The following is a 27,709-nucleotide window of genomic DNA, read 5'->3' on the forward strand; positions in this document are numbered from 1 at the left end:
GTTTCAGTTGTTCGGCTCTTTAAATAATGCAAACAGACCTCCCGCTGGTGACAACGTGTGAAGATTAAATTCTGCACCATAAATAACACATGGAAAATAGACAATGTGGATACCCGTTGGTGTGTTATCTTTTCCCCAAGCTCTTGTGGCTGACAGACCTGATATCTATATCTGGTTACGGTGCAGATATGAATATATTATATCATTCAAAGGTCATTAAGAGTGTTGTATTCAAGTACCTTTTCTTAATGATATCTTATGTGACGTGGCATGTTTTACAGTTATAAGAGAGGCCAAACAATTACCTCCGTCTGATTACATTTCTCTCTTATATTTTTCTCTTATATTTACCCACCCAGTCACTGACACATCAGGGTAAATTCCATTACATGTTCAAGGGCACATTGACAGAAGTTGCAGAGGGATGAAGGAAAGCAGAGCAGGACCTCTGGGTATTTAAAGGCCGCTGACGGCAAAGAAAACTGCAGCAAATTCTCAAAAGAATGAATTGCCAGCTGCTTCAACACGACCTCGGGGCAATTCAGCAATTCACACATTAAGATATCCGACTCTGTTTATTATGCAGGATTATTCCGCTGCCTTTTTCCACTTGTGAATACAAAAATGAGTGCGATAACATGCTTGCAGACCCACTGTATAGTAGAAGCAGATGGCTACTGCAAACATCCATGATTTCTCAAAAAGAAAACATGGCAATGGACTGAAAATTAATTTTCAGGGTTTTATTTCAAATTGAATGTATTTTCTACACTCAAAAGAAGACCACATACATTTTGATGGTCAAATATCTCAAGCCATATTGGCAAATATGCAAGGTTAATAGCAATAGCAGTGGATCCAATAATCAAAGCACAGCTTAACCTCTGAACAGGAGAAATTCAGACAGTAGATGCTCCTCAGTGCACAAACACTGTATATCCAATGGGCAGCCATCCATAGCTGGTTAAAGTTAATTTACACCACACATTTACTTTCACACTGAAGTAAAATGGGATTGGTCTAAATGTATCCAAAACCAATCAGAAGCGGTGCCAAAAGAGCCAGACCTCAGCCAATCAGAGTAAAGAAGAGGTACAGTATACTTAAGGGATGTGCTGAAAAGGACACTGCATGTCTGCCATAAGGCAACTGTTCTCATTTTCTCTCACCTAAAAAAAAAAAAAAAGGTCACATCTGAAGTCAGCTACCTCCAAGAGATGCCAATAGTTCTCCTTCCACGCCACTATTGGTGTCCTTGTCCAATTGCACATCACCGTCGCCCTCCCCAAAGCAATAAACACAAGCACAGGAAAATAAGTTGACGCACTTTATTCCTAAAACAGAAGCCACACCACCAACTGCTGGCATGGCATTCATATATATTTATTTATATATATATTGCCGTTTGGTTTTTGTGTCTAAATGTGTGGTATAAAATACTATATACAACAATGTACCTCTTTATTTGAACACAGTGAAGTTCATTGCTGTACAAGTCCTCTGTAGCTACAGCTTTGCTGTAAGTCGTCCATGCTCAAAGGCATGGAACATAATTCTCCACTCTCATTCTTCTGTACATTGTGACAATACAAATATTCTGTCTCCATTACAAAAAATAATACTCTAAAAGCAACCTACTGGGACCTTATTTAATTTTTATGGGATTTTTTTTCCTGGTTGTTTTTTGAATTAAGACGATTACATATATCTTAGACCAATTGCTTTAAAGCAGGAAGGTGATATAAACCTTCTCCATTTTTTATATATAAAAGAGGTTAAGAAATAAGACAAATTATACATTTAAAAACTCACAATAAATAAGATAGATGCAGGCATGTCATTTGGATACTATTTCATCCAAAGGAATAAAAAGGAATTTCAGATCTTAAAATCAAAGATCAATTTTTTCCGCGATCAAATATGTCCCTTTTCTTCCAATAACTTTACAAATAGACTTGTCTCTCCGATACACACTGGCCAGTAACTGTGCTGCCATGCTACATACCATGACAACCAATCTGTCATTCTCTCACGTTCATTAATTTGCGACTCGACTTCTGGTTCACCCCCTCATCTTTATTCCCTTGTCACTTTGTGCATGTCTTTGATTCACACGGACTGGACCGTCTCAACCAGTACCAGCCGTCTAATCCCATCTTGGTGCAGGATCCAGCTCCGTACGCCCGTCTGGTTCTTGCAGTTTTCTTCAGTCTTGATGAAACCTCCCTCTTGAGTCGTCGCTTTCCTTTTTCTTTGTAATGTTTCCCCTACATCCCCGCCAGCAACAGGTTGTTGGCTACAACATGTTCATGATGAAGTTGTACATCTGGTTGAGCACCACAAAGTGAATGGGTAGGCATGATCGTCGGTCCTGTGTAGCCGGGTCACACGTCAGCCAGGAGAGGGCGTTGTACTGCTCCAGCACATATCTGTTCAGGCACACAGAAATGCATCTTTAAATCGGTATTTGTAGGGTGACACGCTGGGTTTAAAAAGATTAATAAATAAAATAAGCCTTTATTTTTCAAAATGATCCACCCTGGGCTATTATTAACCCAATGCATAAGAAACTAAGTGCCCATTAAGCATTTTAAGCTTAAAAGCTACATCAATGTCAATTAGTCATCATTTGTATCAAAAAACAACTTGAGTCTGAATAAAATCTGCAATACAAACTGAAAACACAGTTGTAGTTGGTCGTAGTATTGTGTGTGTGTGTTCCAGTGTCGTTTACCTGAGTACATCTGAGGTCTGATTGGAGTCGAGGGGATGGGAGTGTTTGCTGTGCAGTAGTTCATCGGATTGCACTGAAGACACATGGAGGTGCAAAGAGGCCTGAGAAAGGGAGCGAGGGGAAAAGAGGTGGTGTGAATGGCATCATAACAAAGTTATTAACCTTTTATTACATCTCATGTAAATAATTACAGTTCTGTTCACAGAGCGGTGACAGCAGCAGAGAGGATATCATTGCAAATCAAAACTCTGTCGTCCTCTTGTATCTAACATTTTCGGTTACAGGGTTCAGTTACCTCAATAACACTTGCTGGGGCTGAGCTTCAAAATGCCACAGAACAGGTTAGCGGTTCATTTACAGCTTACATATTAATAACTGCATTGTTAAAGGACTGTTGTGGTTCAATGGGGAGTTGCGTGCTGGACTATTTCTCGGTCGAAAGCAATGGCTTCCTGGAGTCTTGTTGTCACAGTGCTGTTTTCCAGCAAACAGTGGCGAATCCAAGAATCCCTCATAAAACCATATGTGCCATTTTTACACAAATTAAACAAACAAGACATGTTAATAAGTGAGCTTTAAGAGGGGCTGACAGGAGGATTTTGTTAACCAGGCTAGCTGCTTTATGCTAAGCTAATTAGATGCCAGCTGAAGCATTACATTTAACGGACAGACATGAGTGGTATCAATCTAACTCTCAGCAAGAAAGCATACTTCTTAAAAGTAATGAATATCCCTACAGTTAGTTTTTTATTGTTTTGTAGTGCACCGTGACCTACGTTAATGTTTCCATTAGGGTGCCTTTAGTTAAATTTAGTCTTCACTGTGTAAAAAGGCAGCACTAAACGGAGCCCATTAAATAAAGACGTGAGAGGGGCGGAGCCTGCTACCTTGAGGAAGAGTGGACACTGGTTCTGAGCCTGCGGACAGGCTGACCAGAACCAGTCAGGTAGTGGGCCGGCTTTCGCCGTGGAGACAAAGTAGCCAAGTGCCAGAGGCTGCTGCAGGAGGTTAGGAACCTCTTCATGAGACTCCATACGGTCAGTACTCTGGCCCTGCAACAGGGGAGAAACTCAAGGTTAGCATTGTGTCCATGTGTCATATCACAAGATGTACTGCACGTCTTTTGATAGGACTATCTAATGTTGTTGTATTCTGATTTAACAACATACAGAGGAATGGGAGACATGAGGTGTGACATCAATCCAAGGCTGCTTTCAATATTGCAACATAGAAGTATACAGAACACACCATGGCCTGTGTGCATGTACGGGTTGACTCACCTTACTGCCATCACCCCCGTGGTGGTAATGAGAGCCAGGAGAGTGTACTGGTGAGGTGTTGGGCGAGATGTTGATGATGTCGGGGTCCACCAACTCGTTCTCCTGGTCCAGCAGGTCAAAGATCCCGATAGCATCGGACCCATCTGAGGACAACAGGAGAATAATTCAACAGGTCTGCAAGTGATGAAGTGGTGGGATTGTTAATAAACAAATACACTCCATGTGTCTCTGAAAGTATCAAAAATAACGAAATGTCCTCTCCCACATATCTGTGGCAATATACAGTTCAGAAGATATTATTTGGACATTCTGCTATTTACTGAATATGGAATGGGAGTGACCATGCTCAATATTACTATCATTAAATACATTTGCACTAAGGAAATAAGCTTAAGACGCATGAGGTGCTGTAGATGCACTAAGTATGTAAGCACACACTACTTCAAAACAGACTCTTAATAGACTGGAAAAGTAAACAGGAAGGATTTGGGGAAAAAACAGTACGGATTAAAAGGGAAACACAGTAATGGCTGCATTTCCCTTTAACATCTGTGGCTTCGCTTAAAGTCCAACGACTGCAAGACAGATGAAGGAGCCCTACTGACCGTTGGTGGCGTTTAGAATGTCGATGTTTGGGTCGATGTTGGTGTAATTGGAGCTGGCCACTTGGACAAAGGCGGACGTGGGGAAGACCAGGATGTGGGTGCAGGAGGTGTCCTGTGGGGTGTTCAGCTGGGACGTCTGCATGTTCAAGGTGGTGCTGCGGCCAAACACTGAGCCTGTCGACACAGAGTCTAATGGGAGAGGAGGAAGGAGAGAGCGACCGGTCAATAAACAGTGCAGCTAAGAAGACTGCAACAAAATAAGAATGCTTGTCGAAATCCTTTTACCTACTGCGGTAAAGATCTTTAAACTGGTGAGCGTCATATAACTCACAAAGGAATATAACTAACTCTGCTGCCAAACAAATATCTAAAATGTTACCCTTCATCAATCTATATAGAATCAGTTCTAATAACCATAGTGCTAGGTTCTATAGCCCTGAAAAGTGATATCATGGCATGTACTGTATATCAAATGGGAATTTTGGGCAAACAAAAGCAGATGATGAGAGATTCCTCCATAATGACCAAATGGAGGCATTAAAAAGTGTACCGAAGCTAATCTTCATATTTAGTCCTTTCACTGGTTTTAATTGATTCAATGTCATTGCAATATACTAACGAGTATGTTAAAGGTGCAAGGTCCAAAGATTGTGAGCATTGTGAGCAGTGACCGCCTTATGAGAGCGATGCAGAGCAGCGACCGTGAGCTAACCAGTGGGGCACGCTCACATGCACTAACATGCACATCACTCCACTAGATCTATACATAGAAAATAGTTGTCTACTGCTATATTAATGTTCAGAATGTTACATACAGCTCCTTTAAAAATATACAAGTACCATATTCAACCGAGCACCAAGTGACAACTTGCCAATTGTGATTAAAATAAAGTCATTTTCAACTACAGCATAACATTTCTGTTGAAGTATTAATGTCTTAATTTTACAATTCACATAGGTTTCCGCATATGCATTTCATAATCATAACAGAAACAGCTGTTACGTCTCGAGCCAGCAACTCTCCTAAGTTTCTGTTCCAAGTTACAGTGATGTAAAACCCCCCTTGTCATAGCCATCTGAGGCTAACACAGCCATGCTAATCTCTTTCAGTTTAAAGAGCTTTTTTAGAAAGGAGATGGCCATCGCTCAACACAAGCCTGGTATGATGCACTGACAATCCCCCACTCGTTTCCCAAAATAAACCCATTGATCTGGCTCTCCATCACACCGCATTGAGATCAATGGGCATCTGAGAGGTAGTGCTTTATGAGCAAAAGGTACATGATCTTCCCTGCCATCAATCTGCTCAGGACAAGGAGGGGACATGCATTGTGATATGCTGCTGCCATCCATCACGCCCCAGACTCTCACCCACCCACCCACCCACCCACCCACCCACCCACACACACACACACACACACACACACACACACACACACACACACACACACACACACACACACACACACACACACACACACACACACACCTTTCTTGGTGGAGTAATCGACTCAGATGAGAAGTGCATGTTAATACAGATAGTAAGTGTACTGATAATTTCTGTCATTTGCACACACACTGCACCTGGCATGATGATAAATGATCCCTGGGGCTCCATGGCAACCAAGCACACGCTGAGGATGCTGGGAGTATCCGAGGCGGAGATGCCACACATTCGACACATTTCCTTTAGCCGGCGACTCAGTGACTGGAGGTTTCTCCTGCTCAGCAGAATGCTCCAGTCTGGAACATCAAGAGAGGAGCGCAACAGGGATGAATAAACATGCGACGCGCTGGTGTAACAAACCCGAATGTCTTGAATGCTGTTTTCTTTTTTTTTGGTCATGAAAAAGCATTTTAGCATCATTTAACTAGTCCTCTTTACCTTTTAACTCTCCGTGTCCTATCCTGCCCAGTCGGCCAATCACCACCCTCCAGGGGACTGATGTCATCTGCACCAGCCCCAAGCACCAATCCCACAGCTTCTGCAGGCCGAGCCGCCGAACAGAGCCCTTTTTCCTCCGCGCCCTGCAGGGCACGCGTCGACTCACATGTCAAAACCACTTTGTATGCAAAACAAACATTAACGGACATGCAAGACATGGAGTCAAGTGTACATACAGTGTGCTTAGCTGCTAGCCACTAGAGCTGGTTTAACATTTTGTGAGGCAGGTGAAGGTGAATCTCTGGAATGTGAGGACCTGTGCAGAGACCATACTTGACTGACAGCTGTGTGCTTTGCCCCTCAAACCATAGAGAAATGTGTAATTTGACAGCTGGCTTGACATAACTGATGCAAAAAAAAAAAAAAAAAAGACATCACAGTTTTGATTTCACGCAGACACATTTAAAGTGTTGGTGACAGCTGCCGTGCACCTTTTTGTAAGGTCACACAAAAAGGTGCAACTGTCTGTTGTGCAACTGTGACTGAATGAGGGGTATTCACTGAGAAAAATGAACCGGTCGGGAAAGTGGAGGATGATGGCAAATGGGTTATTAAAAACCTCTGGTGTGAGTGCTACAGGCTACACAGACAAAGATGGACCAGATTGTTAAAAATACTTTCACAATAACTACACTATGAACAAAAACACTTGCATGACATGTTTTCTGTCAGCTGACACTTTGTTAGATGACTGCTCATACGCACAGGGGATATGACTCCATCGACAGGCGACTAAATAAAACGGACCACTACCGTGAACTAAATTATCAAATTTCTCTAGGTTTGAAAATAGCTGGGAAAATTTGGGATAATGCAAGTACAGAACTAAACAAAATAGATAACATAGCTCTCGTAGTTTTTATACATTTTAAGGTGGAAAAGTTACATGATATACCTTTAAGGAAAGACAACTTGAAACTCTTTCTCTACTTCTTCTAGTATACAGAGTTTAATAAGCTCAGTACTAGTGTGAGGGTTCAGTTGTGTTAAGTGATACCTAATGATGGTAATAAAAGACTTTGAAGCTGGTAGGTTTAAACATCGTGCAGGTGGAGGGTGTTAGTCATACCTGTTGGGCACATCGATGTTGATGATGCATGTCTCCAGGAGTTCCCCATACATGTCAGTGCATGTAGCCAGGATCCAGCGTTGGTCGTGGGACAGACAGTATCCGACAAACAGCACGTTGTATTTCTGCGATGCCTCCCCAAACGTCTCTCCGAGCTCCGTCTGCTTGTCCTTTACCGGTGCTAGAATAAACGGGGGTGTATACAGTCGCAAACACTCTGGCCTCTGCAGAATGGAAGGGGAAGATGTCAGGATAAAGGATTTAGTATAAATGTTCAGCCCTTCCAAACAAATGCAGAAAAACTGGACATGCTCCAGATGTATTAAGTTTGTGAATGCATGACTGGCTGCTGGACATTCACAGGAGCAGGGCATCTTCTCTTTCAATCCTAATTTCTGCTTGTTACACCCAAACAATTCACATTCTAGGCATCTTTAGAAGCAAATATGTTCCTTGTCACACTCAATTATCCTATCCATATCCCAGTCCTCCCAGCCAGACAGCTCAAGGTTCGCCAGTGTGTCAAAGGGAAAGGGTAGCGCTGGCTGGAAGGAAGGAAGTCCACTGAATAAGGTCCTGATCTTAAGTGCCCCTTTGTCTAAACCTGGAGTTGAGATCCCATTATGGAAGGTCTCAGGGAGGTAGCCAAGCAGATAATGGAAAGAAAACTCTGTAGTAGCAGAGGGGTTACAAGTTCCCTTAAGTCCTGTTCCAGAAGAAAAAACTCTGAAGATGGTTAGCAGTAAAAACTCTATCTCATTGCCTTCTTTCTTTTCAGTGGTAAAGTGAACACAGCCGGGGGCAAAAGGCTGGGTCACACCAGGTCAGGTTCTTTATTGGCGTGAGAGCTGAACAGAAATGAACAGAAATGCTGTTGCTAGGGCCACAGTGTCAGCCTCTGTTTACTTGCCTATCGATCAGAGTACAACGCTAGCATGTTGCTGATCAGCTACAGAGCTCAACTGCACGCAACACCTCTGTCTGCTTTACAGATAGATTATGTCAAAACAGTCAAAGTGCAACTGCTACAACTTGACTATGAGTTGCATTTACCTCTGGGCTCTTCAGTGCAGTGTCGATGGCCAGGCCCGGGCCGAAGCCCGTCAGCGACTTGACATTGGTGGAGGTGGGCAGCGGCCGTCGGCACTGAGCGAAGACGGAGAAGGCGAGAGACTTGAGGTGCTGGGCGTAGATGTGACGGTCTTCACCTCGTACTGGCTGAAGCAGGTACTGGCAGGGGACAATCTGAGGGGAAAAAAGACAAGTTGTTAGACAAGAGACACTCTCCAACAACGCTTCTATTAATGCGATATCTTGCTACTAGTTACTACTCTAGTACTACATAGAGAAAAGTGTCAAGTGTACATAAAAGAGTCTGGCAACATTCAAATTCACTTTGTGTCTAACTCTCAGTTGTGCATCTTAGAATACATTTATAATTTGCATAAACGTTAAATTAGGGCTGCCCCCTAAATGTTGATGAACTGAATTATTAGTCCAGAAGCTGGGTGAGTTAAACCTCATCTCGTCAGTCCAATCGCTGCCCTTTTTTTTTTTTTTTTGCTGCGTCATTGTACAGAGTAAAGCAGGATAACAGAACGACAACTTTTACAAACAGACACGTCTCAAAACGACGTAACTACAAAACTAAATAATGGAAACGGAGGCAGGGATGCAGAGCAGTGTGAATTATTTCGGTTTTGTGTGTTTTCTCATCACAGATGATGAGAGTCTTACAGATAAAACATGAGGACTTTAGTGTGGTGGGGCAGTTGCTCTTCAGGTGCGCTGAACTGCACTGTGACTGAGCGGAGGCAGTGAATAATCTATTTCTCATAACTATAGGTAAGGTGTATTGGTGAAGAAATATTGTAATAATCTTTTTCTTTTAAACGAGTAAGTATCTATTGATATGAAAAAAGCAGGAACCAAAAGCACTTGTGCTTCTTTCGAAGAATGCTGTAATGCAATAAGTCTACTTCGACAAGTCTTGCTGGGCTTAAATTCTTATGGTCAACAGAATAATGAATAGATAGGAAATAAGTGCCTTTCTTCCATAGATTTTTGTTGGAGGACCCAATGACACATCCGTGGGCCGAACTCAAATTTAACACTTCCAAATATTTATCAGTTACTTTTCAAAACCCACACAAACCACATTTCACATCGGCATGAATTAGATCCACCACACAGCACTTTTAAAACACAACACACACACAACCCATTTAAGAAGAAACCATGTCACTTTTAAAGCTGGTTTGCTGTCACTCCAGTTATTTCCTTCTTCTGAAACAGTGGTGACGATCACCAGAAGCGAATGCCATGGGTTGATTTTTACTGGTGTGTTAACTGATAGCCAAATTACACACAAATTGCCTCTTAAGTTTTCATATGACCACTGTCTGAAAATGAATGTGTCATTTAAATAGTATTTATTTTGTTTTTATCTTTATTTTCAGCGCAGTGCTTACTCCATATAAAACACAACAAGTCTACATTACATCACTTCCAGCAAACGTCATGGAGAACAATGTGGGCAAAACAGCATCAGAAACGTGTTTAACCGAATCTGGTCCAGCTCAGCGCAAAACAAATCCGTTGACGCATTAGCGTGTCTTTCACTACCGGGCCTGTTTGTAACCGGTACCGACAACATTATCTTCACTTCACTTGTCTCTCCTCTGCTCCGCTCTGTGAGTGGAGAGGTTTAGCCCCACAGAGGACATTAAATAGTGGCGTCCCGCTGTAGAATGAATATAGTGGAAACGTTGGGCTAGTACACTGCTTTTGTAGCTGGAAGAAGTCATCTGAAGATAAATGTATATGTGGCAAGAGGAGAGTGTGTATTTTCGATGGTAATGTACATACCCATAAAAGGTAGACAAAATATGAGAAACATCTTTGAATTTGATGCAGTCAAACACAACACTCCCAAAATACAACCATGGAACTCTATATACAAACTTGTAGAGCATTGGAAGTTTGGTAGTATCCATTGCTATTGCATTGATTTCCATTACATTACATTGTTAAGCCGTTTCTATTTTCTGGTCACTCAGGGTATGACGGTAATCATGGACAATTTACTGCTTTTGATGATGATGGATATGTCGGCAATGATGCCATTGAGCATAATCTACTAAACATTAAAGAGTCATTGACACGCTGACATTGAATGACATGATAATGAAATACAATATGGTCAGCAATAAAAACATGGCTCTCCTGGGAACTTCGCTTACCTGTACAGAAATAGAGTTGCGGATGTGTGGGGGCAGGAACTGAAGCATCTCAAGGTAGCAGCGCAGCAAACCCAGCGTCCACACACTGGAGTGGGCCGGCACCGGCCCCGGGCCGCCGTCGGCCTCCTCGTAGCTGAAGGGGTCCACAATGTAAACAACTATGGCTGGTGGATACGTGATGGCGTGGGACTCCCCATCTGTGGGAACACCTATCTTCTCTCGTTCCAAAGTGCTGAGGAAAGCACAGGGAGATCACACACACAGTATTATGAAACCAATCTAGCATCGCCTCAGTTCTTCGTGATTTTTTAGAGTTGAAGGTGTCCAGGCTTGTGTGTACTGCAGTACCTTTCAAGAGGCTCTGTGGGCCCCTGGGCCTGGCTGCTGGAGTTGTCCCCTGAGGTGCCAGTATTCTGGGTACCAGCCTGCTGCCCCAGCTGTCCACTCTGGGGGCCACCTCCCTGGCCCTGGGTGCCCATGTTCCCAAAGGGGGGAAAAGAGCTGGGCTTAGCAGATGGTATCCCGCTGCCAGCCTGGCCCAAGGATGTCACCAGACTGTTGGATGACGCGGAGCCGTTCCCGGGCCCACTGTTGCTGCTGTTGTTGCTGTTGTTGTTGGGAACGGAGGAGCCCGCAGCGTTTACGGAGCCCTGCTGGCCAACTGAGCTGGAGGTGGAGCTAGACAGTTGTGTGGATGGGGACTGGCTGGACGATGGCAGGAGACTGGGCTGTGTGAGGAGGGAGCTGTCCAATGGCTGTGATGCGAGGTATGGGGCTAAAGGGAGAAAGCACGGCATTGGACTTCCATTAATACCATCAATCACCATTTCAGAAAATGAAAATATACTGCATTGACTCTACATTTCAACTTGACCTTCTCCTTCACTGACTTCAAGCTCTCTTTCAAACAGTCAAGGCACTCCAGCTAGGCTTTGTAAAATAAACCAAGTGGTGTCGAAGGTGGAAATCCAGCGACAAAGAACTGCCTGAGCGGCCGTGTAGAATCAAGAAATGCAACAGTGACCCTGCAGGCTGTAAATAAGCGTACCGAGGTTGTGGCGGCACACTTGTGCATAGAGTTTGAGCTTAGTGAAGGCGTCGCTGTTGCTGCTGGCAGCCTTGAGGAACCAGTCACTGACTGGCTGATCCACCAGGTTCTTGGCCCCATTGCCTCCGACAAGGACAATGCCGTCGGGGTAGCCTTTGGAAATGGGTCGGTGCTGGCCCAGTCGACATGACTGTAGAAAAACAGTAGAAAAGAACATGAGTGTCTGAATCAAATCTCATAAAACCATAGTGAGTTACAACTTGAGTGTAGCTGCAGTATTTGCAGTGCTTTTTCATTGATTAGGTTACTTAACATGTTTCCAATAGACAGTGATCACGAATGATCTGGACAATTACTAATTAACTGCCAAACCTGCGATGGAGAGTATTGCATTAGAGCATTGTAACATTTGGATAGCGTTATGTTTGCACCCTTCTTCAGAGGCCCTACCTCGTAGACGGCGGTGAGGTCTCGGAAGAAGCTCTTGGCGCCGCTGAGCAAGGCCTCGTTGTCAGGACAAACCACCAGGTACCCAATGTCCCGCTGGGAGCCGAAGGGATCCAGCAACAGTTTCTCCCAGTAGGGCAGTCCAAACGGAGAGAGCACCACAAAGTCATACTCATAACCCACCAGGAAGGTGGGGATGGGCAGGGGCTCTGGGGACTCGTCTGTGCCTGTGGTGGTGGTGAGATGGAAGGAGGTCAAAGAACCAAAAGTGTGGAAGGAGGTAGAGAGAAACACAAAGAAGAAAAGAACAGTGAGCGAGTGCTGTTTACAGGTGAGGTGTCAGCCACCCTCCCTCCTTTTTTCACTCTCCACTGTGCATCAGAATGTGACGTCGCCAAACCATCTGACAGCTCCTCCCAACAGAGCTGACATCTGGACCACAGCAGAGGGACCACACTGTCTATTCACCTGACAAAAATCTAGAGTTTTTCTACCCCAAGACTCACATTCCAAATGTCACACACACTAACACCAACTGCTGTTATCACCCTCATAGTTTCGCGAAGAAATGTGGTGCAAATCACGGATTCACTAACTTTTATACAGCTAAACTGAATGGTAAAAAAACATCAGTCAGAACTGTGCATAAGTGGATAAACTTCCACAGCTTTACCGTAAGAGCCCCGTCCAGCCATCTTGTGGAACTGCTGCCAGGTGAGGGGACCCTGAACGCCCCACGACCTTATTGTCCTCTTCTTCTGGATTGCGTCCTGGAGTACGGGTTGAAGGGACATCAGCACCCGCAGCACATCCTGAGAGCACAGCGCACTCACGTCCACCGCTGGAGAACAGACGGGCAATGTTTACAAGCATTACAAATTTGAAATCACAGCATATAAAACACGAACAAATTTTGTTCAATTTAGTTGGATAACAGATGTGAAGTTAGGGAGACTTCTGATGTTACAAGTGCTGTTTAATTTTTTGAAAAATATTTTCAGTTGTTGAATAAATTATTTGGAATATTGCTTTCTCGCAGGCAGCCTCATTCAACTTGAGCTTTTTTTATCAGGCGAAAAAACCTGAGAAACGGCCTGAGAAAACATAATTTGGCATGCATGAAAACCTAGACTGCCACATCTCTCACCATTCTGTTTGGCCCAGTGGTGCAGGCAGGTGCTCTTGACCAGCGCCTCGTCCACCTTGCCGCCCGACATGTTGTCCATGAACTGCCTGCCGTGCTCCAGGGCCATGTAACAGTCGCTGTGGTAGTCCCTCTCCTCCACCCTCACACAGGGCGGCACGGGGGCCCCACTTGGCCCCCGTGTTACTATGTCATGCTCTAGGATTGAAATGGGCGAAAAGGGGTTGGTGCACTGGTCCTGTAGGAGGAGAATAACCTCATCTGGGACACGGTCACCCCTCCCTACTCCAGTTCTTTCCAGCGAGGAGAGCCGCAGCGCCTCAAAGCGCTTCTCCGCCTCTCTGCTGACGTCTGAGCCGCGGCCGATGATATCCAGCTCGTCCTCCAGGAAGAGGCCCGAGCCGTTGCCGTAACGCCGGTTGACCACAGCGCTGAAGCCGCAGCTGCAGGTTTCCTGAGCCTCGCCGACGGGGTCGCTCAGGTACACGCCCACATCAGCTCCTTTTATGTTCATGTTACACACGCAGATGCAGCAGCTGTCGAAGTTGCAGTCCTTGAAGAGGTTCATGACCGACTCGGAGAGGATGAGGGTGACGTAGAGGCTGTGGGCCTCGGGGATGGAGGGTACGGTGGCCGGCTCTACCGAGTTCAGCGGTCGGCAGGTGGAGGGGGTGGACGCTGGCGAGTACAGGTCGGAGTTCTCGTATTTGAGCGAGCCCTGGACGCTGGAGGGGCCCCGAGGCGTGCGTGGGGTGCGTGGCGTTCGTGGGGTGGGGGCAGAGAAACGTGGGGTGGCAGGGGAAGGCAGGATGCCAGCGCCACTGTTACTTGGTGGAGCACTGTTGGACATGAAAGGCGTGTGGGTCTGAGGGGTGTAGGTCTGGCTGTAGTCCTGGTCCATGGTGCTGCCCACACTGGGGATGTTACTGAGGGCAGAGAGACAAAAGGACATGAATTAGAAACTAAAGAAAGTCACTATAGTATGTCCGACAGTGGCACATTTTAGGGTATGAAAATCTCCTCCTGTGATACCCAACAAAGCTTTGTGGACAATTAGAAATGATCCCTATTAGACAATGAATAAAAAAAACTCTAATCTCAGCTTCAAATATCAACACTGTTAATTTCCCATTACAGTAAAAAAGAAAAATGGAAAAAAAGAAAAATCACGCCACAATTAGATGTACCAGAACATCTAATTGTGGCGTGAAAATGGAAGCACTGTACACAGACTTCAAACAACAAAATACCGTTATCCAACTGTCTCACAGCATTTGTGAGGATAGTTTGAGTAATAAGGCAGTCGGCGACAACGTTCACTACAAAAGCAATGCAGAGTGAGCTTAGACTGCACACATGTTAACACATGAGAGAACAAGAATGTGGGAGAGGGAGGGGTAGAGAGAGAGAGAGAGAGAGAGAGAGAGAGAGAGAGAGAGAGAGAGAGAGAGAGAGAGAATGAGTAACGGGTAGCGAAAAAGAAGCAGCAGAGGGAGGGAGAAAGGCATTCAATAAACATTTCAACAAGTGGCCCTCTGAGGTAAGGGTTATTTTAGGGCTGGCAAGCAACAGTGAAGAAGCAGGGAGAGAGAGAGAGAGAGAGAGAGAGAGAGAGAGTGCAGGAGAGAGAGGGAGAGAGAGAAGGAGAGAGGGTGAGCACATCATGTCCCTAGCTGTATGTGGGGAACAACTCCTGGCACAGACCCATTAGAAGGAAGTCCCAGCACAAGGCTCTCTCTCCTGCAGCCAGGCCACGTTCAACATGGGATGCAGACACGAAGGCAGCACCAGCACAACGTTATAACATCTTTGCCAACCGCTTTCTGGACATTTGCCAAGCTTAGTCAAAGTACAGACACCTCTCCTCCGCCTGCACGAGCAACGCGTTTGGCTTTTCTCAGAAGTCAAAACATTTTCCAAACACTACCACAGCTGAAGAAATTAGTAATTACTTGAAAGGGCTTGTGTTGTTCGTTCAAGAATCGAATGGTTTGTAGTGCAATTTATGCAATGAAATTCAGCCACACACACACACACACACACACACACACACACACACAAAGTGAGGCTGACACTGTTAATAATAATTAATAAGACGTGCATCATGGTGATCATCACTGTTCATAGCAGCAAGATTAGATAAAGATCACTGGTGAGCCTGACAAATTCTATATTCTCTGCTGGGTAAATTAAATAAAGTAAACATGTACATGCTGCGTCCAGTTCCCACATTTTTGTCTTAATTCCTGTGTGTGTGCATGAAAAGTAGCAGAGGTTAATCTGTGTGTAGTTAAGAGGAACAGTGACAGATATAATGGAGACTCCAAGCTGCCATGAGCAGTGAGGTGGCATGGAGCCGCAGTGGGGGCCCCCATCTCACCACTTCAGTGATAATCCTCATCTTCAACCAAGACGGCATTTTACACTCATTTCCCTGCTCCGCCTGAGGCAGCCATGCATAGGAAATTGAGCAGCCTGCTGAGGGGGTGTCCGGGGAGAGACCAGAGGGTGTGTGGACAGAAAGGGAGCAGAGTAGGAATATATGCTTCTGTGCACAAAAAACGTAAAAAAAAAAAACAGCACCAGGCAGCACAGCCTTGGCTTTTCTTCTGCAAGTCTAAATTAGAATGCCTCAGTAACCAGATCATCATGATAAAATGATAAGGAATCTTTGAAACGAGCCAGATAGGAATTACACAGAAACAAGGCATGTAAACGAGTGTCAGCATTGATATCACTGGAGTCACTTGACGTGCTTCTGTTAAGCTGCGATTTAAGTGGATCATTTCACTTGTTGCACGGTACTGCCTACCCAGTTATTAATACTCTCTTATTAAAGCGGGGCTTTTTTCCTACATACAGAATAACAGGGCTGACGTCCACCATCAAATTCCGTCCCGCCTCCAGCTCTCAACAAAACTCTGACGGGTTCTTCAAAAATATAGTGAGATCAATATTGTTGAGTTAATTATATTTTGCCAGTCGAGTCAAAATGTTTTACAAGATATTTAGCATATCAAACATCGCTTAACCATGTGATATGCTACTTCAGTACACTTTAGGAACAAATACTACTGGGACCACTACAGTACATTTCACATTCACATTATTGACACGACCACGGACTATAACAATTTGGCTACAATCTAGCATATTGACCATTTACGGTCCAGGACGGTACACGTGCACATGTGTGCACATGATCAGGATGGTAAAAAAAAATCTGGTTAAAGATCTCCGCTGTGTGTTAACAGCAACAAGTGAGGACGTGTCTGAAGATGCCAAACAGCCACTCATTACGAACCTCATGGAAAAGCACTACAGCAGCATACCTGTCCTTGTTGAGGAAGGTCATGACAGGCACAGGGTTGAGCATCTCCCTGCCCATGGTCCAGCTTGGTCGGTAGATGCAATCCTCTGGTATTTTGACCGGTGGGAGACACTGGCTGGGTAATACCTTCAGGGGGGCAAACATGGAGCAGCCGACGAACGGCTGGCACAGATCTGGCTTGTACACAAATGAATAGTCCTACAAGATGGAAGGAAAATAAGACTTAGGAAGGCAGACAAATAATGATGTCTTGTCTGGTGTTTTGTATAAAAAGTAAACAAGGGAATATGCAGAACAGCATCAGGGCATCCCTGGCTGAGACTTTGCTGCCTTATATTCCCATAAACACAACATCGTGGCAGCTTCTACTCAATAACTACAGAACTGGGAGGGGTTTAGCGTGTTTCTGTACTCCTAATCTGAAGAGCAGCCTCTGACCATGTGGCTACTGAGCTGCTTCAAAAATGAGCACGGTGAAGAAAACCCATCCATCACTAACTCGTTCACTTAGACTTCTATAGACCATCTATTGGTTTGGGCAGTAAATCCGACCTATTGGTTGAGCCGGTTGTAATCTGACAGATTTACAGAGTCTAGACCCACCTTGATCTCAGCTGGCTTGGGACTGCAGAAGCTCTCCTCCACCTCGATCTTGAAGTGGCCTCCCAGAGATGAGGTGCCATCCAGCGTGGTCATGCCCGTGTTGTGCTCCATGCTGCCGTACTCCTTGCTGCACATGTTCATGGGCGAGTAGCCCATGATGTGCTGCTCTAGGGAGGGAGGCGTGGGAAACATCTGGTGCAGGTCTGCCGAGCCTGACGGGAGAGAAGGACAAGGGCCCATCAAAATATGACATCGATTATAAAACATTTGAAGTGTAGAAGACGTTTTGAAAGACTATTCCAACACCCACAGCACACACAGCTTCCACTGCTAAACATGCTGATAATGAGATACTCGTAGTTAAAGTCTGTTTTCATTATACTAGATTATATTATATCAAAACAGCACTGTGACACAAACTACTTCTTAAAATAACAATATGGATGACTTAATGTAAGATGGGTAAGCTTAAACTGTTGCAGTAGAGATGCATGCTGATGTATGTTTTCTTGTTCTGCAACCACATATGACAAGCAGCCGTCGTTATAGACGGCTACCATGTAAATACAAAACAGATGAATAATTACTAGACACACTTTAAGTGTGCATCTCACCCACGACTGATAACATGTTTACATATGAGCTTTGTCACAGTTACCCTGGCATGTTCTTTTCTTTATATATATTAGAGAGAATATTTACAGGACCCAGCAGAGCTGTTTATGCAGAGTTGAAAGGTGGGTAGAAGCAGGAGCGCCTTCTTTTTATATTGCTTTCATTTCTACTAGATCATTCTGCTCTACACCAGCATCTGGTCATTAAAACAAAGCAATATGGTTGATCTGAGACCAATTTGCTTCACAGTAAATTATAGACTGTCCTTAAATTCTCTTAAGCTCTACATTTGCGTCCCTAAGCTCAAACCTAAAAATAAATAACTAACTGACTAAACACAAAAAATAATCTCTGGTTCAGTTGTGTTCAAGTCAACAAATAGGGTGGAACATTGAGACTGTGCTGTTAGCATAGAAAGCTCACAACATAGTCACAAAGCAGACGACAAAGACAGCAGGTAAAGGGAGACTCAGCTGAACACTGATGCACTGTGAAGTTAATTATAGCCATACTTTCCACCACTAGGTGGCCAAGCCCAGGGTGAGCACCACTGATGCTTGAGTAGTGAAAGCCTTAATTTTATTTAGTGGATTAAAAGGATATGATGCAGTTTCACTTAGCTGTAATTGTGAGCAGAGGGAATACTACGCTTCAAACTGAAGTGGCTTCTGGCAAAATCCCAGCGTACCATTCTTAATGTTCAAGGGGCTAACGGGTATGACAAATCTGAATCTAGATTAACATTTGAGCTAAATCCATCCTTGTACATCGAGGAGACACGGCACATCAGTGTTCAGGGAAAAGAGAGAGCGAGAGACATCAGTAGACACAGATGTAGCGATACATACTAATGCAGGAGACGGGGTCCAAAGTGGATGACTTTGGTTCCTTGCTGCCAAATTTGTCATCCGTTCCATTCACTGGTCGCCTGGAACCAGGCTGTGGACAAAAAAGGATTTTTTTAGCACCGGACCATTTTGGTAACTCAAAGTGTCAGTTAATAACACTGCTCACACCTGTGGGGCCTCCAAGTCAGTATCACACATGACAACTTCTTGGAGCAACTGGTAAGTGGGTAGTGAGAATTGTCAGCTGGTGATGGGCAGAGTGAAGACACCGCTCTGGCACATGCAAGGACGAGGACACGAACACACACACGGACACACGGACACACACACACACACACACACACACACACACACACACACACACACACACACACACACACACACACACACACACACACACACACACACACACGCTCTGTGTCATGAGATATTCATGGCACTGGAAGCAAAGGTCTCTACTAACCGCCAGATCATCCTCGTCCGAATTGAAGAGGTTGTCCAGGTCGTTGATGGACACCACCAGGTCTGTCTCATGGATCAGGCTGGTGGAAGCCATGCGGTTGTGAGCGGCCGCCCGCTGAGCATCTGCATGAACAAACACACCGACTGTTAACACTTAAATATGAACAAGTAGATATTGGGGGCTTGAGAAGTCAATGGAAAGGTGGCTTTAAAAAACTAAATTGAAAGTGTAACCAAAGTTTAATTTAGGATGCAATGTCCCCGGATCGGAACACTGAGGAGCAGCGAGCCTTTGGCCACACAGTCGGTGTCTTCTGAGGATAACAGTATGACTATATTATAACAGTTACATAAAGAAAACAGAAATCACCAGTAATTGGTAAAAGAAACTGAAAGCTTAGCATCAAAGTGTCTGCAGAATTTAAATATGAACAGTTTCCCGTTTCAGTGTACAATGCAGCTTATAACAAGCTGGAATATCAATAGGCAACGTGTTGCTTTGGCAAAGCTCTTCTTCAAACTTCACAATTCAGAAGGTAAATGTTGGCTTATCACTATTGGAACGGGATCATCTCATGATGAACATATAATGGACTGATAAATCACAGTTTGAACCTCTTCAATGTAACCACTGAGTAGCCCAAAGAAAAACTGCGTAAATATTTAGAGCTCAAGTGCACCGTTGTGGTTCAAGAATGATGTGTCATTCATATATTTTTAGACGGGAACACAAATTCAAATGTGATGGGTATTTGGGGATGAAAGCAGTATTCTTCCCCGTGATGCAGCAATGTAGAGATAGTGACTAAATGTAAGTTTTAATAATATAATTCTTCTTTTGGGGGGGAACTCATTTGAAATGTAAATAATTAATTTATCTCTGCTTAAATAGTTATTATTAAAGAAAAGAAGAACAACATTAATATCACAGGTTCCTTACCATCTGACGGACCAGCTCCTCCATCTTCACCCTGCGAGGAAGAAGAAAGGCGGGAAGGTTAGGAGTGACGTACCCATGCAACCAGTCGGATCCATCACACAGTGATTATTTCATTAAACAATGCTCAGAATGTACGGTCTAGACAGACCCATTGTTTATAATAACATGACACCAGTCCCATGTCAATGAAGCTTTTTCTTGCACTTAAAGAGGACCCGTTAGTGAGCAAAGTCTGCTCCATTACGGTGTTAAAATGTGGGTGTGTGAAATCCTTTGAGCCCACAACTGTGATTAAGAACGAGACAAATACATTTGACTGGACCTGAGCTGGGATTAATCGCAAAACAGAATAACACAAAAATATCAAGCAGCCAACTTAGAAAAAGGGGGTTCCTTTCTCCAATAAAGGCAAACATACTAATAAAATATAATAAATAATAGCCATAATAAAAGGAGAAAATTGGACAGGAACAGAAAAAAGAGACAGCTTGCCTCTGCTGTGGCAAATGAGGTTTCCAGTGTCGATCAGAGTGAAATCATGATCCAAGGAATGGCCTCTTAGGCTCCCACCCAGACATCAATATCTGGGAGGGCTGGCCTTCTGTGTGTGTGCGCGCTCTCTTATGACTGGTTGTGTGAACACTGTGCGCTGAGCAGTTCTAGCTGGGGAACAGGAATGTTATGTCCCCGCCATTGATTTCATTACGCTCCAGGGCTTTTCTCTGAGTAACGCAGGCTTTAATCTGTCTCCCTTAAAGGACCAATCCACAGCAGCGCACAACATCTGCACCAAGGCCACAATCTATAGGTGGTAATGATGCCTTAACCCCTTATCAATAACCTGGCCTTGGGTGGGGAAGTGTGCACGTGTGGAGCCTTTACATATTGCAAAAGCTTGTTCGACTCCAAGGCTGCCTGCGTGAAGGCCTCCCATCACCCATTTCCTCCATCTCACCAGCTTCCCTCATTTATCCGAGGCTTTTTTTTTTTCCCCCCCAAGTACGTATCTAGCACTTAGATAATACATCAGCAGGCTCTGACATAGGTGTACCACTTCTGTGCAGTGGCATATGATGACCCTCCAGCTCAACACGTGTGTCACATGGCCCTCACCAGTCTGAGGATGTTATAGTCTGATCGCTGGAGATGCTCATGCACGGTTCACACTAGGTTTCTGTACTCTACAGTGAGACACAGTAAGTGGTTTAAGAGTGTGCTGAGCAACGGCTTGTCAAGCTATAAACACACTTACATAAAGGGGCAAAGTGGTAAGGAATAAATACTGGAATCTCTAACCTTTACCTTGATATACTAAATTCATCAAGAGGAAATTCTCTTGGTGCTCCAGGTTTTTATTCTGCATCAGCCAGGCAGGAGGTTAAGTATCTTAAATATAAAGTTAGAGAGGAATCTCTCTCTCACACACACACCCCACATAAAGCAGACAGTGGAACGGCTCCGCTGCACAGACTGCTCTTCTGGGACTCCCCCCTCCACTGAGAGCTGCCTTTACCCTTACATTCCTGCAAAGACCGGGGGGACAGAGGAGAAGGGAAATATTTGAGTGTGTTTTTTCAGCTTAATGGTTCAGCGAGCCAGGTTTTGTTGCCGCGATTAGGCTCCAGGCTCTGTGAGGCTTGCTGCAAACATGCAGCCGAGGAATGAACACGCATTCATCGAATCTCCCTTTCAGCGCTGCGGGTGTTGCGTGGCTAACAGGTGGTCCTCGTCTGGAGTCGGAGCCAACAGCCCCAGAGGCAGAGGAATACGGTGGGAAGGGGAAGGAGGAAGAAGGCGGCAGATCAAATAGGAAAAAGACTTAAAAGGAAATTGGGCAGGCAAACTATTTGGTGTTCCTCTGGGCTCAAACAACAATAGAGATGCAGGGATAGCTTCCTGTACTGTTAGACTTAGGCAGTGAAAGCGGATGTATGCAGAAAGCGTCCGTACTGTTTATTATCGCAGAGGATGCTGATGGCCCATATTCTACCTCGCCTGCTCACTGATCTTAAAATCAGCCCTCTTTACCCCGTGCAACTAGTGAGGAAGGTGTGAATGAAGTGGTCACTCTCCACGTTGCCTCTCAGCAAGACTTGTCACTGTCTTTTTGTTATTAATTAAATCCAACGGGGTGTGGCTACCAACTTGGTACCGGCATTGTGTGTAGCTTATTTGTTGGCATAGCTGAGTTCAAAACAGCAGCATCAAACATTTAAAATATGTGGGAGCATCAAAGCCTGCGTGCAATGAAAGATCTGAGTATGTTGTAAGAGACGCAGTTAAATGAGAGTTGTACTAAGGTAATGTTTGCCAATACAATGAGGTACTGTACTGCAGTTTGTTTACCTGGAAACAAGTGGCAAAACCTGTTTTCATGTAGTTGATCATACACACGTAGGAAAACGTATAATAACTCTTGTCCAGAGCAACAATAAGCACGAGGGATCATTTTAACAAGGAGGTACAATACATCCATTAAATACTGCAAGGCTTTGACGAGTGGCACTCCACAAACATTCTTCTCCCCTCTGCTTGGCTTACCTTGTGTTTCTTGCCTGGCTCCCGCTCCCCGCCCGCCTTATCCTTCTTGTTGGAGAATGTGAACTTGACGTCTCCTTCCTCGAAGGCGTAGGGGTCCACCTCCGGCTCGTGATCTCCGTCTGTTATGGCAGCCGATAGGTACTGGTTCCTCCTGGCTCGATACATCTGGATACGTTCATCAGACACCTTAAGGGGCCATTTAGATGTGGACATCACCCTGGGAAGAAGGAAACACAAGAGGTGTGAGGACTCTGCAGTAGTGTTAGACCACCACCAGAGATTCACAATTCACAGGCAACAGACACCGCCCAGCAGTGTTCACCCAACAAGCTATATTGCAGATAATTTGAAATAGATATGCACCGGTCCAAACAGAATCTCTTTCAAAAATCCAATTTGTTCTCCGGACAAATTTGCACACCATGTGGATTTTCCACACACACACTCACTCACTCACTCACACACTCACACACACAACCCAACTATGTTCACACCCACTGTGTTCTCAGAAGACTTTGCAACTTTAGTTCTTAAAAAGTAATTTGGCAACGTATTCAGACCATCAGTGAAAAAGCAAGAAAACTTTGAAAGAAAATATTGAAAGAAATATTGAAATTCATTCCAAGGATGCTGCTCAGACTAATTGCAGTGACCGGCACTTCTCCCCCACTCATCGGTCAGTAGGTGGGAGTTAATACAATACACACACCTTTATATTCATGTAAAAAAAATACTCAAGAGTCATGAATATTTAGATAATATATAGGCTAGTTGACCAAGGCCTACATAGGCATATAGAATTATATTTGTTATGACTCTTCTGATATGTATAAACATACAATTGAATTTTCCATTAAAGAAAAGCTACAAAAAGTTTTGTGTATGTTATCAATTATAATTCTTAGAGAAAGATAATTGCATCTCTTATTGTAAGAGGTCAGTCTGATCAGTTACCAAATAATACAAAGAAGAGTTGTAATTGTGTATAGAAGTAGAAAACAACTACTTAAAAAATGATTCTTGCTTTTAAATTGGCCAACAGGAACATTTCCTCAGCGGCTCTGTTTTAGCCTCATGTTGCCGGCTATTATGTGTCAGAGCTGCTACCACGTTTATCTGCTGAAACAAAAATGGCAGCGGTTGCAAACAACTCTGACAGCTGTCAGGCAGCAGAACTGGATGCATCATGTTTGTTGTCAGACAATTACATTTCCAGCGGATTCCTGGAGACGTTGGTGACTGCAGCACTGAGTGCTCATACACTTACAGACTGACACACATCTACCTTGTTACTCTGGTTTGACTCCTTTAAATCTCTTATGTGGCTATGACTGGGGCCTACTTGTTCCTTCTATGCAACAGGACAGGGAGGGAGGGGAAAAAGAAGAAAACTACTGGCTGCTCTGACCCAACATATGCGTCCCTCCCCTCCACTGCCTCCTATATCCCCCCCTGCACCTCTGTCCTCAGCAATCCCAAGCGGCTGGCCCCTTGGGATTGAATAACCCCGCCAATAATTCCCTCTCTGGCCGCCCCACGGCCTGCTGGTCACTCTGCCTGCCTTCACATTGGACAAGCCCCCCATGCTCTGTCCGTCTGCGTTCCTCGACCTTTCTAGCAGCTTCTTCTTGGTGCAAGTCTCCCTCCAGTGCCTGCTAAACTGATGCTCCATGCCAACTGACAGTACTCATTTCATCTCTAACTGGTTTACAATAGCAGGTTTATCTTCATCTAACCCTATCATTACACTTCCGCTCCCTGAGGTCCAGTATATATATGTGTGTGTGTGTGTGTGTGTGTGTGTGTGTGTGTGTGTGTGTGTGTGTGTGTGTGTGTAGGAATCGATGAGTAGAGCTGGTGTATGATGTCAAAAAGTCACGTAGTAAGAGATTAACATGCTGTATGCAGCTAAGCGATATACTGAACATTCTGAAGCTGACGGACGAGGAGCGAGGCGGGGGAATCTGATAGCAAGAGAATGAGAAAGAGGGTTTTGCATGATTACTCTGTCAAAACATTCTGGACTATTTAAAGTGGGCCTCTCTGTTAACAGAGGTAAAGATGGGAAATGGAGGGTTTAGAAAGCCTAAGTGCGAAGGGCTTTATCGCCCTGTCTATGTATGTGACAGAGGGCATCAAAAGTGTGATCTAAAAATTGGCAGGCATCACTCACTCTGTGACCGACACCACGTTGTCCTGTGATGCTAAGGGCTCGTCCTTCAGCTTGTCCCATGGCAGCAGTGGTGTGGGCAGCTCGGCTTCTTTCCTGCGGGGTAGGTTGAATAACCGCCACGGTGCGTGGGAGCCGTCCTCCTCCAAGTTGACCGCCGTGCCTACATACACAGTGGGCTCCTGGGGCTCGGAGTAAGTCGAAGCTCTGGGGTGGGAATGATGGGAGTGGAAGTGCTGATTCAGGCCCTCTGGCCCTCCGGGTTCCTCGCCTCCCCCTTTCACCCCGACAAGGCAGGGCTCCGGAGGCGGCTGGTAAAAGTGTTGGCTGTTGGGGGTTGAAGGGTTCTTCATGCCCTCCCCTGACTCCTCGCCACGCTCACAGGGGTGGGGGCTAAGTGGTGGGGGTTGGGGAGAGTTGGCCTGTTCTGACGGCCCAGCGCTGATGCCACCACTGTGGAGCTGGGGGGCTTTTTGGATGTCGGACACATCCGTGGAGCGCATACTAGGGAATCTTCCTCCGTCCTGGCCCCTCATGGTTAACCTTTGGCCAGCTGTTGCCTCGGCCTCTATTGACGTGTCGTCGCTGGTCAGACTGCGATGATGGAAAGGTGTCTGGGGTCTTTTCTGCAGCTTGTCACCTTTCTCTGGCTTCTCTCCCCCCGCTTTGTGCTTGGTAGGCGTCTGGGAGGGCTGGCCTGCCGACAGAGTTTGGCCTGGGGTGCTGCCTGTTCGCTGTTTCACTGACTTGTATCTGCAGAGAAGAAGACAAACAGGAAAAATGGGGAGACTATGAGGCACCGGTGACACCAAGCAAAACGGCAACAGAGACAGAGATAATACACGAGAATGTTTCATTGTCGTGATACACAGAGATCTTGTGCAGCTTGTGTAAAATCTCCTTCTAAACCTCTCACATCTGCTTCGTCTAGAAAACAACAAGTAACTTAATCCTCTCACCTGCAACGGGGCAGCCCCACTCATTCATCTCCAATCAATTAGCAAAAAAAACCTCCAACAATTATTGTTGTCTGCAACATCTAATCCACTATGTGGATGTGTTTACCTTTTTACAAAACATCCAAAAAGAAAATGAATTAAGCAAAAAAAAAACAAGTGCTGACAGAAGAAAAGAAATACCTCATTCTTAGCTCTACTGCCTATTCGAATGAGGCTGATCTGATGATACATTACACTGGAACACAGTATAACATCAAGGCTTCGCCGTGGTCATCAGGATCTGCTGGTTGCCCTGTGGACTACTTCACCTGAGACCACCTGACAAACCGAGCCAGTTGGCCCACCTCCTCTTACACCTCCTGTAAGAGGAGGTGGGCCAACATTAGTGTTTCTTTAGCCTCTCCGTCGCCTGGTCAGATTGTACATCAGGGTGTTGATGAGAAAGCTTTGTCTCTTTGATGGCCAGGGCACTAGCGTGTGCTGACAATTAGATGTTGAGATAAGCAGACACACAAAAGGCAAAACAAAGCTAATGGCCAATACAACTGGCAACGCACACAGCTTCCCTGTGTCACCAAAGTGTTGGGTGGCTTCCAACAAATTAGCATGCTCCAGCTGACTGGCCCGATCCACTCTGCTCTCCCAAGCCGGCTCTCCTCTCCCTCAGTGGGGAAGAAAAAAGCCTTGTGCAAAGAATTCCTAAATGCAAGTATGCCCACACTTACAAAGTATCAACCAATCAGAACACACAGAAAAATTCTGTTAAGATAGTATTTGGTCATTAAACATGAATCTTAACTGCGTTTCAATCTACTGGATTTCGTACAGTACAGGCACCTTTTATTGACTGAACAACGAATCGATTAATGGAGAAAATGATAGATTATATATATATATTTTATATTTATATAAATATAAAAGATAAGATTAATCATCAATAATTATGAGTTAGTTGCGGCCCAACTGAAGGCTGAAGGATGCAGGTTACAGCTGATTTGCCATCTCATTAAAGAAGGCCTCAAAGAAAGTCGTTGAATCAAAATGTGATGAACAATAAAGACAAACATAATGTGTGCAGCTGAATGTAGAAAATTATCATGCTGAATAGAGGTGTGAAGGTGTAAGCATGCACGACAAACAAAGAATATCATTAACGGTAAGGTGTCAGACTCTCGTGACATTTAAACATTCAACATGTTTTGAGCCAATTTGTCAACGCTAAGAGCATGATGCAACACGCGTGGTCCTTTTTACACCGCAGCATCCCTTGAGTGCTCCATCAGAGGTCAAGCTATTCTTTCTCCCTCACATTACTCCCATCAGTGCAGGAATAAAAATGTCTGACTTACAGAAACACAGCACCCGACAGAGGTTTCAGCCCCGGCAAGGCTGTCACTTAAGACAAAATAGTGATGAATTGAAAAATATGAAGAATAATATGCTTGTCAGTCTAGACGTGGCTATAACTGGCAGATATTTTGCTGACTATGGCCCTCTGTGCCGGTGTTCAAAGCACCATAGGCTGTGTTTAACCTCTTTGAAATGTCTTTGAGCACACGTATGAGCAATACCTGCACATGCTGTACAATATCCACGTGGTAAGTGACTGACCTGGAACAGCTGCAGTACGACCTCTGCGAATGCTCCACAAAATCCCAGGCTCCCGCTTTCTCAGCCCGCTCCTCCTCACAGGTACCGTTGGTTGCGGCTGAGAACTTTCGCCTGA

At 44.8% G+C, this 27,709-nt stretch overlaps 1 protein-coding gene across 3 annotated transcripts in view; it reads right to left on the reverse strand.

Moving 5' to 3' along the window:
• Nucleotides 1-1,313: 1,313 nt before the first annotated feature.
• The window catches only part of med13a (mediator complex subunit 13a), a 75,184-nt gene continuing 48,788 nt past the window's right edge, over nt 1,314-27,709 (reverse strand). For all 3 annotated transcript variants that reach the window (XM_068721173.1, XM_068721174.1, XM_068721172.1), the window contains 23 exons: nt 27,595-27,705; nt 25,028-25,777; nt 22,855-23,071; nt 20,314-20,344; nt 19,375-19,496; nt 18,912-19,002; nt 17,449-17,660; nt 16,847-17,043; nt 13,518-14,440; nt 13,044-13,211; nt 12,374-12,597; nt 11,924-12,113; nt 11,224-11,650; nt 10,876-11,107; nt 8,687-8,878; nt 7,634-7,857; nt 6,505-6,647; nt 6,204-6,362; nt 4,620-4,808; nt 4,015-4,157; nt 3,622-3,786; nt 2,735-2,835; nt 1,314-2,429 (listed from right to left, as the gene is read on the reverse strand). In XM_068721173.1, coding sequence (XP_068577274.1) covers nt 2,297-2,429; nt 2,735-2,835; nt 3,622-3,786; nt 4,015-4,157; nt 4,620-4,808; nt 6,204-6,362; nt 6,505-6,647; nt 7,634-7,857; nt 8,687-8,878; nt 10,876-11,107; nt 11,224-11,650; nt 11,924-12,113; nt 12,374-12,597; nt 13,044-13,211; nt 13,518-14,440; nt 16,847-17,043; nt 17,449-17,660; nt 18,912-19,002; nt 19,375-19,496; nt 20,314-20,344; nt 22,855-23,071; nt 25,028-25,777; nt 27,595-27,705 — 5,344 coding nt within the window. In that variant the 3' untranslated portion in view covers nt 1,314-2,296. The remainder of the gene's footprint in view (nt 2,430-2,734; nt 2,836-3,621; nt 3,787-4,014; nt 4,158-4,619; nt 4,809-6,203; nt 6,363-6,504; nt 6,648-7,633; nt 7,858-8,686; nt 8,879-10,875; nt 11,108-11,223; nt 11,651-11,923; nt 12,114-12,373; nt 12,598-13,043; nt 13,212-13,517; nt 14,441-16,846; nt 17,044-17,448; nt 17,661-18,911; nt 19,003-19,374; nt 19,497-20,313; nt 20,345-22,854; nt 23,072-25,027; nt 25,778-27,594; nt 27,706-27,709) is intronic.

Source organism: Cebidichthys violaceus, unplaced genomic scaffold (assembly GCF_023349555.1).
Source record: "Cebidichthys violaceus isolate CVI_PGR_0920_01 unplaced genomic scaffold, fCebVio1.0.p SCAF_27, whole genome shotgun sequence".
Taxonomy (NCBI): Eukaryota; Metazoa; Chordata; class Actinopteri; order Perciformes; family Stichaeidae; genus Cebidichthys; species Cebidichthys violaceus.